General features: G+C 50.4%; 6 protein-coding genes across 6 annotated transcripts; 4 read left to right on the forward strand and 2 right to left on the reverse strand.

Moving 5' to 3' along the window:
- Positions 1 to 166: 166 nt before the first annotated feature.
- N7511_002252 (uncharacterized protein) lies at positions 167 to 2362 on the forward strand (the record flags this gene model as incomplete). Its single annotated transcript, XM_057124677.1, has 1 exon — positions 167 to 2362. The coding sequence occupies one exon, from the start codon at positions 167 to 169 to the stop codon at positions 2360 to 2362; it is 2196 nt and encodes a 731-aa protein (XP_056986836.1).
- Positions 2363 to 2778: 416 nt separating this feature from the next.
- On the forward strand, positions 2779 to 4059 carry N7511_002253 (trans-sulfuration enzyme family protein; the record flags this gene model as incomplete). The annotated part of the gene is made up of 3 exons (XM_057124678.1): positions 2779 to 2844; positions 2904 to 3443; positions 3505 to 4059. The coding sequence occupies 3 exons, from the start codon at positions 2779 to 2781 to the stop codon at positions 4057 to 4059; spliced, it is 1161 nt and encodes a 386-aa protein (XP_056986837.1).
- Positions 4060 to 4692: 633 nt separating this feature from the next.
- N7511_002254 (uncharacterized protein) lies at positions 4693 to 6571 on the forward strand (the record flags this gene model as incomplete). Its single annotated transcript, XM_057124679.1, has 2 exons — positions 4693 to 5026; positions 5109 to 6571. The coding sequence occupies 2 exons, from the start codon at positions 4693 to 4695 to the stop codon at positions 6569 to 6571; spliced, it is 1797 nt and encodes a 598-aa protein (XP_056986838.1).
- A 586-nt stretch (positions 6572 to 7157) lies between these two features.
- N7511_002255 (chitin deacetylase CDA6) lies at positions 7158 to 8596 on the reverse strand (the record flags this gene model as incomplete). The annotated part of the gene is made up of 2 exons (XM_057124680.1): positions 7158 to 8326; positions 8380 to 8596. 2 exons carry the CDS (start codon positions 8594 to 8596, stop codon positions 7158 to 7160), a joined length of 1386 nt encoding a protein of 461 aa, XP_056986839.1.
- Positions 8597 to 9090: 494 nt separating this feature from the next.
- On the reverse strand, positions 9091 to 10059 carry N7511_002256 (uncharacterized protein; the record flags this gene model as incomplete). The annotated part of the gene is made up of 2 exons (XM_057124681.1): positions 9091 to 9775; positions 9830 to 10059. The coding sequence occupies 2 exons, from the start codon at positions 10057 to 10059 to the stop codon at positions 9091 to 9093; spliced, it is 915 nt and encodes a 304-aa protein (XP_056986840.1).
- Positions 10060 to 10789: 730 nt separating this feature from the next.
- N7511_002257 (uncharacterized protein) lies at positions 10790 to 11521 on the forward strand (the record flags this gene model as incomplete). Its single annotated transcript, XM_057124682.1, has 2 exons — positions 10790 to 10944; positions 11026 to 11521. The coding sequence occupies 2 exons, from the start codon at positions 10790 to 10792 to the stop codon at positions 11519 to 11521; spliced, it is 651 nt and encodes a 216-aa protein (XP_056986841.1).
- Positions 11522 to 11639: the final 118 nt, after the last annotated feature.

An 11639-nucleotide genomic window follows, 5' to 3' on the forward strand; every position in this document is an offset into this window, starting at 1 on the left:
CCCAGGGCTAATACTCAGCCCTTGACGTCAGTGACTCGGTGCTGCTTTCAAGCAGAACGCTGTTTTCGCCCCCGCCAAGCCAGGTGGTGCGTGGACTACGCTGGTGACAACTGTCTGTTTGGAAACACGACCTCACCTTGCCCTCAATATAGGTTCTTCCGGCGCCATGACCGAAGAGCCGCAACTTAATTCGATTCAACAGCGGATCGCTGCCTTGAACCAGTCGCAGCTGGCCCGCCCACCGGGCCCTGAACCGTTTCTCCGCCCTACCCCAGAGCGGAGCGCGCCTGTCAGCCCTCCTCCTTCGTACGACTCGCTCGTTCCTCCGCCAGAGCGAGTGCCCAGCAGAAATGAGCAGACAGAAGGCCGCTCCGAGAGGCAGGTCCTGCGACCTCCTCCAATGGAAACACTACGACCTGACCTGAAACCGAAGCCGAAAGCCCCTCCGCCCTTGCCCACGCGCAGATCAGATCGCCAGGCTCCTCCCCCTCCTCCGGCTCGTCCTTCACTGCCGCGCAGACCAACGGATCAACAGCGGAGGCCCTCTCTAGAATCGACAACATCCGATGCGTCATACTCGACAGCTTCAACGGCAACAACCGCTGGGCGCAATGCATCTTCAACGTCGGTAAACTCCAATGGGAACAATCGCGTCAAGGCGCCTGCATGGGGCGCCACAGAGCTGCCTATTTTACCTCCGAAACGACCAAAGGAGCAAGTCAGCCTGGAACCGCCTCCGCGGCCTACGCCCACCAGTAAAAGGAGTTTCGGAAACCTGTCCTCCAGGATCACCTCAAAAATTCACCTACCGGGCTCCAAGCCGGCTGCTCCATCTCCCCCAATCCAACCGCCTCGGCCAAGTCCATCACCACGTTCAAACGAAACTTCACGTCCAAGTCTGCCTACTCGCCCGCAGAGTAATGAGGATGTCCCGACACCCCCACTGCCGCCTCGTCGGCCATCTGGAGTTCAATCACAATCAAACGGAGCAGCCGAAGATGAGGGACCTGCCTTGCCAATTCGGAGAACATTGCCGCCTCCACCATCTGCTTCAAGTATCAACGACGCCCGGCAGCTTGGGTTTGGAGATAAAAGGCCAAACATCCCAACCCGGCCGAGTAGCACTTCAGGTCACAAACCGCCAAGTGGTACACCACCACCAATTCCCCATGGTTCCCGCCCGGATCTTTCTAAGATCATGGCGACTAAACCGCGCTTCAGTGGCTCATCGGCTTCAGCAAACCCTCCGGCTCACTCGTCGGATACGGAGTGTTTAGTGTGCCGAGACTTCTCAGGTCCAGATAACCACGCAGCTCGCTATCCTCGGGCATCACTTCCAACGCAAGATATGGGATGGCTTGCAAATGAGCTGACAGCACCATTCCCATCCTTGACAGACAAAGCCCGTGCGATCTTTACCTGGCTGCATCACAATATCTTCTACGATGTCGTCGCATTTTTTGGGAAATGCGTTAAGCCTTCCACGCCAGCCAGTACCCTTGCATCTGGATTAGCCGTCTGTGAGGGTTACGCAGGACTATTCCTCGAACTAGCTACCAAGGGCGGATTAGAAGCAATCAAGGTTGGAGGCCACGGCAAGGGATTCTCGCATAGCACCCTCACCCCAGAATCCCCCGTACCCCCGTTCAACGGAAATCACGCCTGGAATGCAGTCAAGATAGACGGAGGCCGCTGGAAACTCATTGACACATGTTGGGGCGCGGGTTGCATAGAAGGCGAAGGCAAGCCTTACAAACAACGCTTTGAGCCAGCCATGTTCTCAATTCCGAATGAAGAATTCGGCCTCAAACACTTTCCCTCCAATGCCAACCACTTCTTCCGTGAAGACGGCCGACCAAACCCCACCTGGCAAGAATATATCCTCACGGACCCGGAGAAACCAAACGGGGTCGAACACCTGAAGGTCTACGGCGACGCCGATAAACGCTCAATTGGGCGTAAAACAATTCAACCAGCAGCCCTGAACATTTCTGTCAGTACGCCTGGTTCAATGCGCTTCTCATTTGGGCTCCTCTGTCCGCACTGGACGCTAGCACGCAACAGCCGCAGCACACCTGGTCTATTCCTGCTTATGGTACATGGTGTGGATGGACGTGAGGACGATAGACTTCCGTTTAGACATGTACCTGGCTCGGGTCCCGCTGGCGGGGGCGAGATGTGGTATGTTGATGTCCCTACGGCTCGCATGCTTGGTGCTCCTGGTCAAAAGCTGCAGTTGGCTGTTTTGACGAGCTTTGATAATCAAGATGCTGATGGCGTTACGGCTGATGAGTTCTTGGCTAAGAATGGTCGTGTTGGCATGGCTTGGGCTTATGTTGCTGAGTGGGAGCTTGTTCGGTAGAATCTGGTTCTGATGTGCGTTTTTATCTTGTCTTGTTCGGTGCTTGCTTCTGTGAACAGCTACCCGAACGATTAATACTATTGGTTTGCTCTCTTGTTCGTGGCATTCTGCATGTTTGTATACGATTTTACCGCATTTTGGTAATGGATATATCATATTGGAACGAGTATCAAACAAGCTCTTGAAAACAATCGAAAGTAGATGCGAGGTACGAATGATCATGCCATATCTTTGCAAGGGCATTGAGTTTTTGATTTCAACGTATGTCATTCGTGTGTATAATGCTCACGCCTTATTGATTTCCTATTGCGGATTTGGGCATCTGCTTCCCCTCTCAAGATGCCCTTAAAAGGCTCGACTATCTCTACCGAAAACTGCTGTTATATTCTCTTCTAAGTATTCTACTAGTCGTCAATATGTTCGGTACTCGCGCTGTTCGCTCCGGGCTTCCCCACGATGCTACAGGTGTATTGGTAGAGCCAGTAAGCTGCAAGAAACCTTGATACCTGTATTCTACTTCTTTTATCTGATACCCCTTCAGATCTGCCTTGCCACAACTTTTGCCCAACAGGGAGTTGGATCCCCCATGGGCCCTTATGTCTACAGTCGCCCCAGCAATCCCAACCGAGAGGGATATGAGAAAGCAGTCGCTGATTTGGAGTCTGCTAATCATGCCCTGGCATTCTCTTCTGGGAGAGCTGCAACAGCCGCCGTCATTCAAGGCCTTTCTTCAAAGTCACACATCGTATCAATGGCCAGCATGTACAGTGGTAATCACCGGTATTTGACACAAGTTGCTCTGGCTTTTGATGTGGAGGTTTCATTCGTAGAAGATATTCACACTGGTCTCGCTCCGCTTCTCGATAAACTCGGCGAGAACGTCAAACTCGTCTGGATCGAGACTCCAAGCAATCCAACTCTATCTCTCGTTGATATCCAGACTGTGGCTAAGCTTGCTCATCAGTGGGGTGTGTTACTTGTCGTTGACAATACGTTCTTGTCGCCATATATCCAAAATCCTCTAAAGCACGGTGCGGATATAGTTCTACATTCTGCCACTAACAACTTGAGCGGCCACAGTGTAAGTAGCTATCTTGCACGCCCATCACAATCGATTCATCGGATGTACTAACGTCCACCAGGACGTATTGATGGGAACGGTTGCGTTCAACAGCCCCGAGATCCTCGAAACTCTCTCCTTCATCCAAAATACCGCTGGAAGCGTTCCAAGCCGCTTCGACTGCTGGCTCGCTCATCGAGGCCTGAAGACTCTTCATCTTCGCGCATCTGCAGCTTCTCACAATGCCTTGATTTTAGCAAAAGCTCTTCAAGCATCACACCATATTATCAGCGTAGATTACCCCGGTCTCGCTGAGCATGCGCAACGAATGCTTGCAATTTGCCAACACCGAAATGGATTGGGTGGAGGTATGATATCCTTCCGTATCCGAGGTGGACTCAAAGCTGCAGAGCGGTTCTGTGCATCAGCTAGACTTTTCACTCTGGCGGAGAGCTTGGGGGGCTTAGAGAGTCTTTGTGAGATTCCTGCTATCATGACGTATAAGGGAATGCCGGAAGATGTGCGTGGAGGTGCTGGGATTTATGATGATTTGGTTAGGCTTAGTGTTGGTATTGAGGATGCTGATGACTTGTTGCAGGATCTTTTGGCGGCTTTAGAGAATGCTGCTCTTATATAGACTACTTGTAGATAGGATTATGTCCGATAGGATTTGGCTTTTCCTTTTCGATCTGGTGCTCACTTGGCAAGTAATCTTCTGTCTTCGTATACCACTTCGCCGAATTGACTCCTCCCATCAAGGTTACTGGGAGTTTAAATGAGCACTCAACGAGTATTTCTCCGACACCGTCATGATCTACCCAAACAAGCGCTATCGAAACTATGCTAGAAGACCAGCACTGAAGATGGTTGCGAGGATCTCAAATTTTTCTTCATTACACATGCGATAAGACGATACTCATATTTCAAGCCGACTAAAATGAACAGGCTTCTAACTTTCTTTACCTGTTTGGTTTCGCACATTTGTATATTGAACATCTCGCTGCAGCACCGCTATCAGAAACCTTATAGCTCGTCGCTTGATCTGGAGATCCCAATCGATATCATCTGGAAATCTGAATGCAAATAGCAATAAGCATAAAGAAATGAATCAGCTGCAGTGAATCATCTTCCAAAAAGATTCTCTCTATTCGACTGCTCGATGTCTTAACTTATTTGCCATTGTTATAGTTCTTATCATCACGTGCTGTCGTGTCAAGGACGCGTTGCGATAAGCACACTTTCTCTTTTCAACAAACAGTTTTGAAACCTGATGAGCTGGGATCGAGTCATTCAAGATTCCGACGAGGAGGAGCCCCTCGAAGGAGACGAGCTCCAGGATATTCCATCATCGGCCGATCCCCTTCAAGCACTCGAGCCCAATGTGCAGCAACGACAATACGATGCTCCCGCCCAACACACAATCCACAGTGCAGTAAACAAGGCTCCTGCTGCCCCGGACGAAAGCATGTTTCCACAGTTTAATGTCAATTTTGATGAATTCCTTCAGTCGCAAGATCGAAGCCATACGATGTTATCGTCGTCTCAGCAGCGGCGGGAGGAGAAATGGATTCCTTCATACAATGAGAGTGGCAGCGGATCAGTTGGTACGTTTTGGGAATGTGAAACTGTTGAATAACGCTATATTTTTGAATTGCCCTTATTTATTCTTACATTGTTCTATTTCAGGTGGTATGATGACCGAGATTGGTCTTGCGCAAAGACGGCTGATGGACGATGACCCGTCAACAGCTGGCCAACAGCTACCATCCACAGCCCTTCAATTCTCAGTACAACCCACATATGCGCAAGTTCCGGCAAATTTTAATTTTCATGCCCAACCGGCTCAATTTGAACACAATAGCTTTGGCTATACCGAACAACCGAATGAAACGCATACCAACGAGAATCAGTCATTGCTGTCCTCCAGACAGAGCATCTATGACTTGAATTCGAATTCTATGGCCTCAATGCCCACAAGTTTTCCGCATGAGATGGCCGAGTTTCCTCGTTTCAAGGAACGAGAGAATCCAATCTCGATTCCGACTCAGATTATTGCTCAGCAAAATGCTTACCAGCCCGAGTTTTACTCATCCCATGATACCGAACCAATATCATCTGTTGTCTCAACAAAATTGATCGAATTGAAAAGTGATTCCAGTGGATCGAGTCTTTCGTCCCCGCCAAACTCACAGACAAGCGCACCCGATGAGCTCTCACTGCCAGCAGCACCTGTGCCTGTCGTAGCCCCAGTCCCAAAGAACAAGCGAGGACGTCCCAGGAAAGAAGCAATCCCAGACAGCGACGACGAAGATGACGAGCTAGCGTTCCCCCGAGACCACGAGCTGCAACAGCCCAGTACAAATGGTGCAATTCATCCATCCGGTAGTGAACAGACTACGGAAACCAACACCCCGATCACAGGTGGGGTCTTTGGTGAGAGCAAGGGAGATGGGTTAGAACGCGTCGCCAAGCCTGCAAACCCAGTGCCCAAGGTGCCCAAAAAGAAGAAGGCCAAGAAGGAGAAATCGGCACCGGTTCCGCACACAGTCCCTGGAAATGACGATGAAGTAATATGGGTAGACACGAAACCCATCGAGACCGAGCCCACATCTAAGACCATTCCTCAGATGGCCGCCTCGAGCAAGGACCTCAACGCAACAAAAGATCTCAAGGCAGCTGAAACAACATCCAAAGAAAACACCCCACAGTCAATCCAGAACACCGAACAACCGGCTCCCAAGAAGCGCGGACGCAAACGCAAGAAGCCAGCGGAGGAAACTCCAACAGATTCACCAGCCCCCGAAGCAGTCAAATCACACACAAGCACCGAAACCCCCAGCTCGAAGATTTCAGTCGTGGTCAACACCAGCCCAAACGCTGTTCCCATCAGCAACAGCAATGATAAGCACACCCCTGGAATCCCAGATCAGAACCAGGACCAACAGCAAGACCAAGAGCCCAACCCTCAACCCCAAACACCCTCCAAATCAGTCCCCAACACCGTCGAAACGCCCCAGAATCAGAATCAGAATGCCGCAAAGGGACCGAGCAAACACAGTCCCATCTCGGCGCGGAGTACTGTACCCCTTCGCGTGGGATTGAGTAAGAGGGCTAGGATTGCGCCGTTGTTGAAGATGGTTCGGAAGTAAGGGATTACGATATTTCCGGCTTTCGATGTATTTTTACAAGTCCGCCGTGCGCTTATGTGCTTATTTTCTTTACTTCTGCGCTCTTGTTTATTTGCTTTGGTTATGATTAACTTGTGACTGGGGTATTCTTCAGTGTCTTTTTTTTTGTTGCTATTATTATACCCTTCGAGAGAATATTCTCGGCGTGCTGATTAGCTTTTTCTATTCTTTCCTATTTCTTACTTCTTGATTTTGATTGATGTTATGTCCATGTCTATTTTCATCTGGCTTCATCTTTATGAGGTGGGGGGTTGGGCTTTACGTTGCGATGATTTGTGACGGGATTTTCTCAGCTACTTCGGATATCAAAGGAATTCCATTGAGACCTGGAAGACATGATTACTGGCTTTCGAGTAAAAAAATCAAACAACTAGTTTTGTTCTATGCTTGAAGCTAGTAATTGATCGACCTTATTCATGGATTTTATCCCATCTCTGTTCCGCCTGCCGAATCCGTAGAGATAACAATGGTTGTAATGATAACAGGTATAACGCTGCCGGGGACTCGGTCAAACAACAGTTCCAATTAATTCCAAGGTCCAGATGATTTATCCAATCAACATCGCGACAATCAGCGCAAGGAACAAAGATATCACAGCTGCGGTACCAATCGTTCGGGCGCTGCCTTCTGCTTCAGATTTCTTCCCCTTGCTATGAACCTTTGGGTCCCATGCATCACCATTGGGTGGAGCCTCGACGGCACAATAACCGGCATCCTTCATACAGCCGGTGCCACAATGAGAGGTGGTGTTTCCACAGGAATTGGTGCTCCCACAGCAATACCCAAAGGTAGAACCCATACAAGTGTAGTTGGACCCACAGGAGCCATCAAAAGAGATGGGCTTATTGGGGTCAGCCGAGGCAGTCTTCTTGGGCATTTTCTTATGGCTGGGCATTCGAGTATCTTTCCGGTACCAGAGCGGGCGTGGATCACGGAGACAGTCACCAACAGTGACCCCGCGGTAGCCCAGTCTCTTCATGGTCTTGAGCATGTGTTCCGTGAGATTGTGAACCGTCTGCTCATGTGCGTCATGAGCAATGACAAGCCAAGACTTGGTGTGTGGATCTCCAGCGTAAACCGCATGATCGAAGATATCCTTGGACCGCTGGATGAGTTCTGGACTGTCATTCTTGTAGTCATCAGTGTCGATGTCGTACAAAATGATGTGGTATCCAAGCTTGCCCAGGTCATTGCCACAGTCTGTGTCAGGGCTACAGCTGGAATATGGAGGACGCATGTAGGTAGGGAAACTGCCGATGATATTTCGCAGAGCTGCTTCGTTCTTCTCCAGCTGATCACGGCGCTGCGAAGGAGTGATCTTACTAAGATCCTCATGAGACCAAGTGTGACTAGCGATTTGATGGCCACTCGATTGCATTCGTTCAATCAAAGAAGCCCAAGGTAAGCTGAAGTCATCGATCTGGCCCTTGCCATTGTTGATTCCGGTAACGAAGAACGTCGCTTTTGTATCATACTTATCAAGCAGATCCAACAGATCGCCGGTGTAACGGGTAGGGCCATCATCGAATGTCAACGCAACAGTTCCGGGGATAGCGCACGAACGGATTTCCTTCGGACCATATGGGACCTGACCGATGTGAGGGCGCACAATGTCTTTGGTAGGGGGTCCGTAGGGTGACTTGTGAGCGTCACAGCGACCGTAGTCGATCTTGCAATCTGGAGAGCGGCAGTGTGCCTTGGATGTGCCACAGAAGCCTATGTGCCTGCCGTCAGCGACCCGATTAATCTGCAAAGCTCTCGACACATACCTGAGGCGGAGCAGCATGTATCAATAGGGCATTTGCCGATCTTGGGACCGCAGCGGTAGTCAACATTGTTGGGAACATCGCGAATGTTCACAGCTGCCTCAACAGCCTCCTCGATCTGAGACTGATCGTGAGGGACGGTATAGACTGGGGTGTTGCCAAAGAATCCTGCGAATGCACAACTTGCCAGTGGCAGAAGGGCCAGAACAGGAGTACGCATGTTGAGAGTAGAAGTATAAGCTGATACGTATATTCAACTGGAGATGTGGGCGAGAAGAATTTGAGTGGTACGAGAGGCGAAGAAGGGAGAAGTGAACAGAGAAGACTCCCAGGTGACGACTGGATTACACGGGAAAGAACGCATGAGGGTGGGAAGCCGCAGGTCCTTTTGGGCATATCGAGTCTACTCAACACAAAGAACAAGTAGACTCAGCAAATTGTATGCAGCTTTTCATATTCAATATCAACGTGGGTATCGTTAAATCCGTATCTGCCACTTCGGGCTTTTTTTGGTTGGTATCACCCGGTGCAGTAGATCCTGTTGATGAGCAAGGCATGGTACAAGCCTGAGGATCTCGAGATCTAGATACGAATACGTAGATCTCATAGGGCAAATCAACCCGGGTAGGTTATTGTCTGTGCCTCAAAGGTCTGTATTTGCATCTGCACGAGGTAGCCCTTCCTGACAGAGATCAGGTCATTGTAACTAGTAACTCAATTCTCCTTGGAAATATCGTCCTCTTCCACAGCGGAGAAGACGAATGGAGCAAGAGTATCAAGATGAGGACCGAACTTAGCAGGAGCAGTTCTAGCAATGACACCAATAGCAGCGATCAAATGCCGACGCTGCACCATGGAAATCTTGGACGAAGCAAGGTTCGCACTCAAGTCAGACACAAAGTCATTGAGCTGAGTGTCCGAAAAGTGAAGCACGAGGGCAGAGATAGCAGTCAGAGCACGCTTGGTGACGACAGTTCCCGCAGTATCGTTTTGGATAATGGCCATTACAGATGCCTGGAGGGCAGCCAGCTCACTCTCCTGAAGTAAAGGACCAAAGCATGTGACAACCTTGACGAGCACGTCAATGGCATCGCTGCTGAACCCCTTCGAAGGATCCTTCTCCATCATTCCCTTCACTAGTGAGCCGCGCCGCCCGGAAGCCGATGGCGTTGGGCCAGTGAGTCGGGGAACCAGGACCTTGGAAACTGCGGAGTATGCTGCGGAGGCATTTTGCGAGGCTGGCTGGCCTGTCTGGGGACGCGGGAGAGTGTCGACAATGACGCGGAGGGCAGTGTTGGGAATGGAGGTGTCTATCGTCTGAGAAGCGGTCAAATTGGCCAACTGCTCGAGCAGAGGTGTGAGGGATTCGAATGGAAGGCGAACGGCCAATGGGCCAAGACTGGTTCATTTGTTAGCACCAAGCATATTCTTGTCCATCGAAGCTCGCACGTACCACTTGAGCGCCTGATTCTGCACGTCGCCATGTTGATCATCCAGAGCTTTGAGTAGCCCTTCCGCAAGCTTGGTTGATGTACCCCGGTCATGGGAGAGGAATGACGAGTTTGGGTTTGTGAGGATGCCGTATAGATCGTTCAAGGACATGTAACGCAGGTCGGCATCGGGATCGTCGAGCTTGGCCAGCAGGCTAAAGATCGTCTGCTGGGTGATTTGCCGATCAGCCATTTTGATAGGGCTTGTATGTCAGGTGTAATGTGGACTGAGAGGGTGTAGAGGGCAGAATGAGGAGATCATGGATGATCGAAGTGAGCGCGTGTAGTAGCTTTGGATCGCCGCAACGTGGGGTTGTGGCGCCTGAGGTGTCTAGATAGCTTCCTGAGGCATCAAAGCGGGCCAGGCACTGAACTCCCGAGGTATACAGTGGTGTAGACCTGCTTGACTTGGGCCCTTTCGAGGGAATAGGCACCTCTGGTCTGGGAGATAAGCTCAATGCGAAGAAACAATTGTTGACTGGCAGTCATATAGCCCCAATGGCCCAAATCAAGACCCCTAAGCCCCTGTACAGTAATCTGATGATCTGATAGCTATGGCCAATCTCCACAGCCAAAAGAGATCCAACAAACCCCCGAGAAAAGGCCCAAAGCCATAGTAAAAACGGGCACTATTGGGGCTCCATGTACCTGGGACCTCCCAACCCAGCCAAGTCTCCCGCAAAACACCAGTACCCAGTACCTCCCAGCCCCAGCATTACATCACCTCGCACAGACCATCTCGGAAACAAGCAAGAAGCGGTCTTACGAGACGTGCCTGGCATTCCCCCCGGGACTTAGTTGACCTTCTCTTTTCTACACCTATCACACTCCCCCTATTCTCTATCCATCCTCAATTCGTGACGTACCTGGGCTCTACAGTATACTCATACAATCTACAACTTAAGTTATACTCTACAATCACAATGGTCTTTGCGCGCCGTTCAATCTTCCGCGCTGCGACTGCAGCCCAGTCCTTCCGGGCGGTGCCTGTTGCCCGTCGGTCTGCGCAGGCACTTGGTCGTCGGTTCAATTCTACCGGGGGTCATGAGCAAAGTCATGCATCCAGCGACTTGCCTTGGTGAGTTTGATCCATGGGTTCAATGGAACTGTTTGGTTTACTTCGGTTTGGATTGAAGACTAATTAGGGTTCATTTTGCAGGTTGTTCGGCTCTGTTGCGGTGACTGGACCCATGATCTTCTATCTTTGGCCGTCTGGGTCTGAGGGACATGGACACGATGATGCTCATGGGGATGACCATAAAGAAGAGCATGCGGAGAAGGATGAGGAGAAGGTAGAGGAGGCTTCTGAGGAGACTCCTAAGGAGGAGGATAAGGGTGCTCAGGGCTCTGGAGAGAAGAATGGTGAGAAGGCTGGTGAGGAAAAGAAGGAGGAAAAGCCCAAGGATGAGAAGGACGAAAAGAAGGATGAGAAGGAGGACGAGAAGAAGGACGAGAAGAAGGACGAGAAGAAGGACGAGAAGAAGGACGAGAAGAAGGACGAGGAGAAGGAGGAGAAGAAGGAGGAGAAGAAGGAGGAGAAGAAGGACGACGAGAAGGACGAGGAGAAGGAGGAGAAGAAGGAGGAGAAGAAGGACGACGAGAAGGATAAGTCCGAAGAACCCAAGGACGAAAAGAAGGGCGAGGACAAGTCCTAAAGCCAACCCTAACCACCACATGACCAACTGCATCGAGCGCCGATTCAATGTTTGATATTCTCCACTTGTAAATGTACTAGCGAAGAGATGTGACAAATGACCATACTAGCCAGCCCAT

Source organism: Penicillium nucicola (genome assembly GCF_028828085.1).
Source record: "Penicillium nucicola strain IBT 29836 chromosome Unknown utg000002l, whole genome shotgun sequence".
In the NCBI taxonomy this organism is placed as follows: Eukaryota; Fungi; Ascomycota; class Eurotiomycetes; order Eurotiales; family Aspergillaceae; genus Penicillium; species Penicillium nucicola.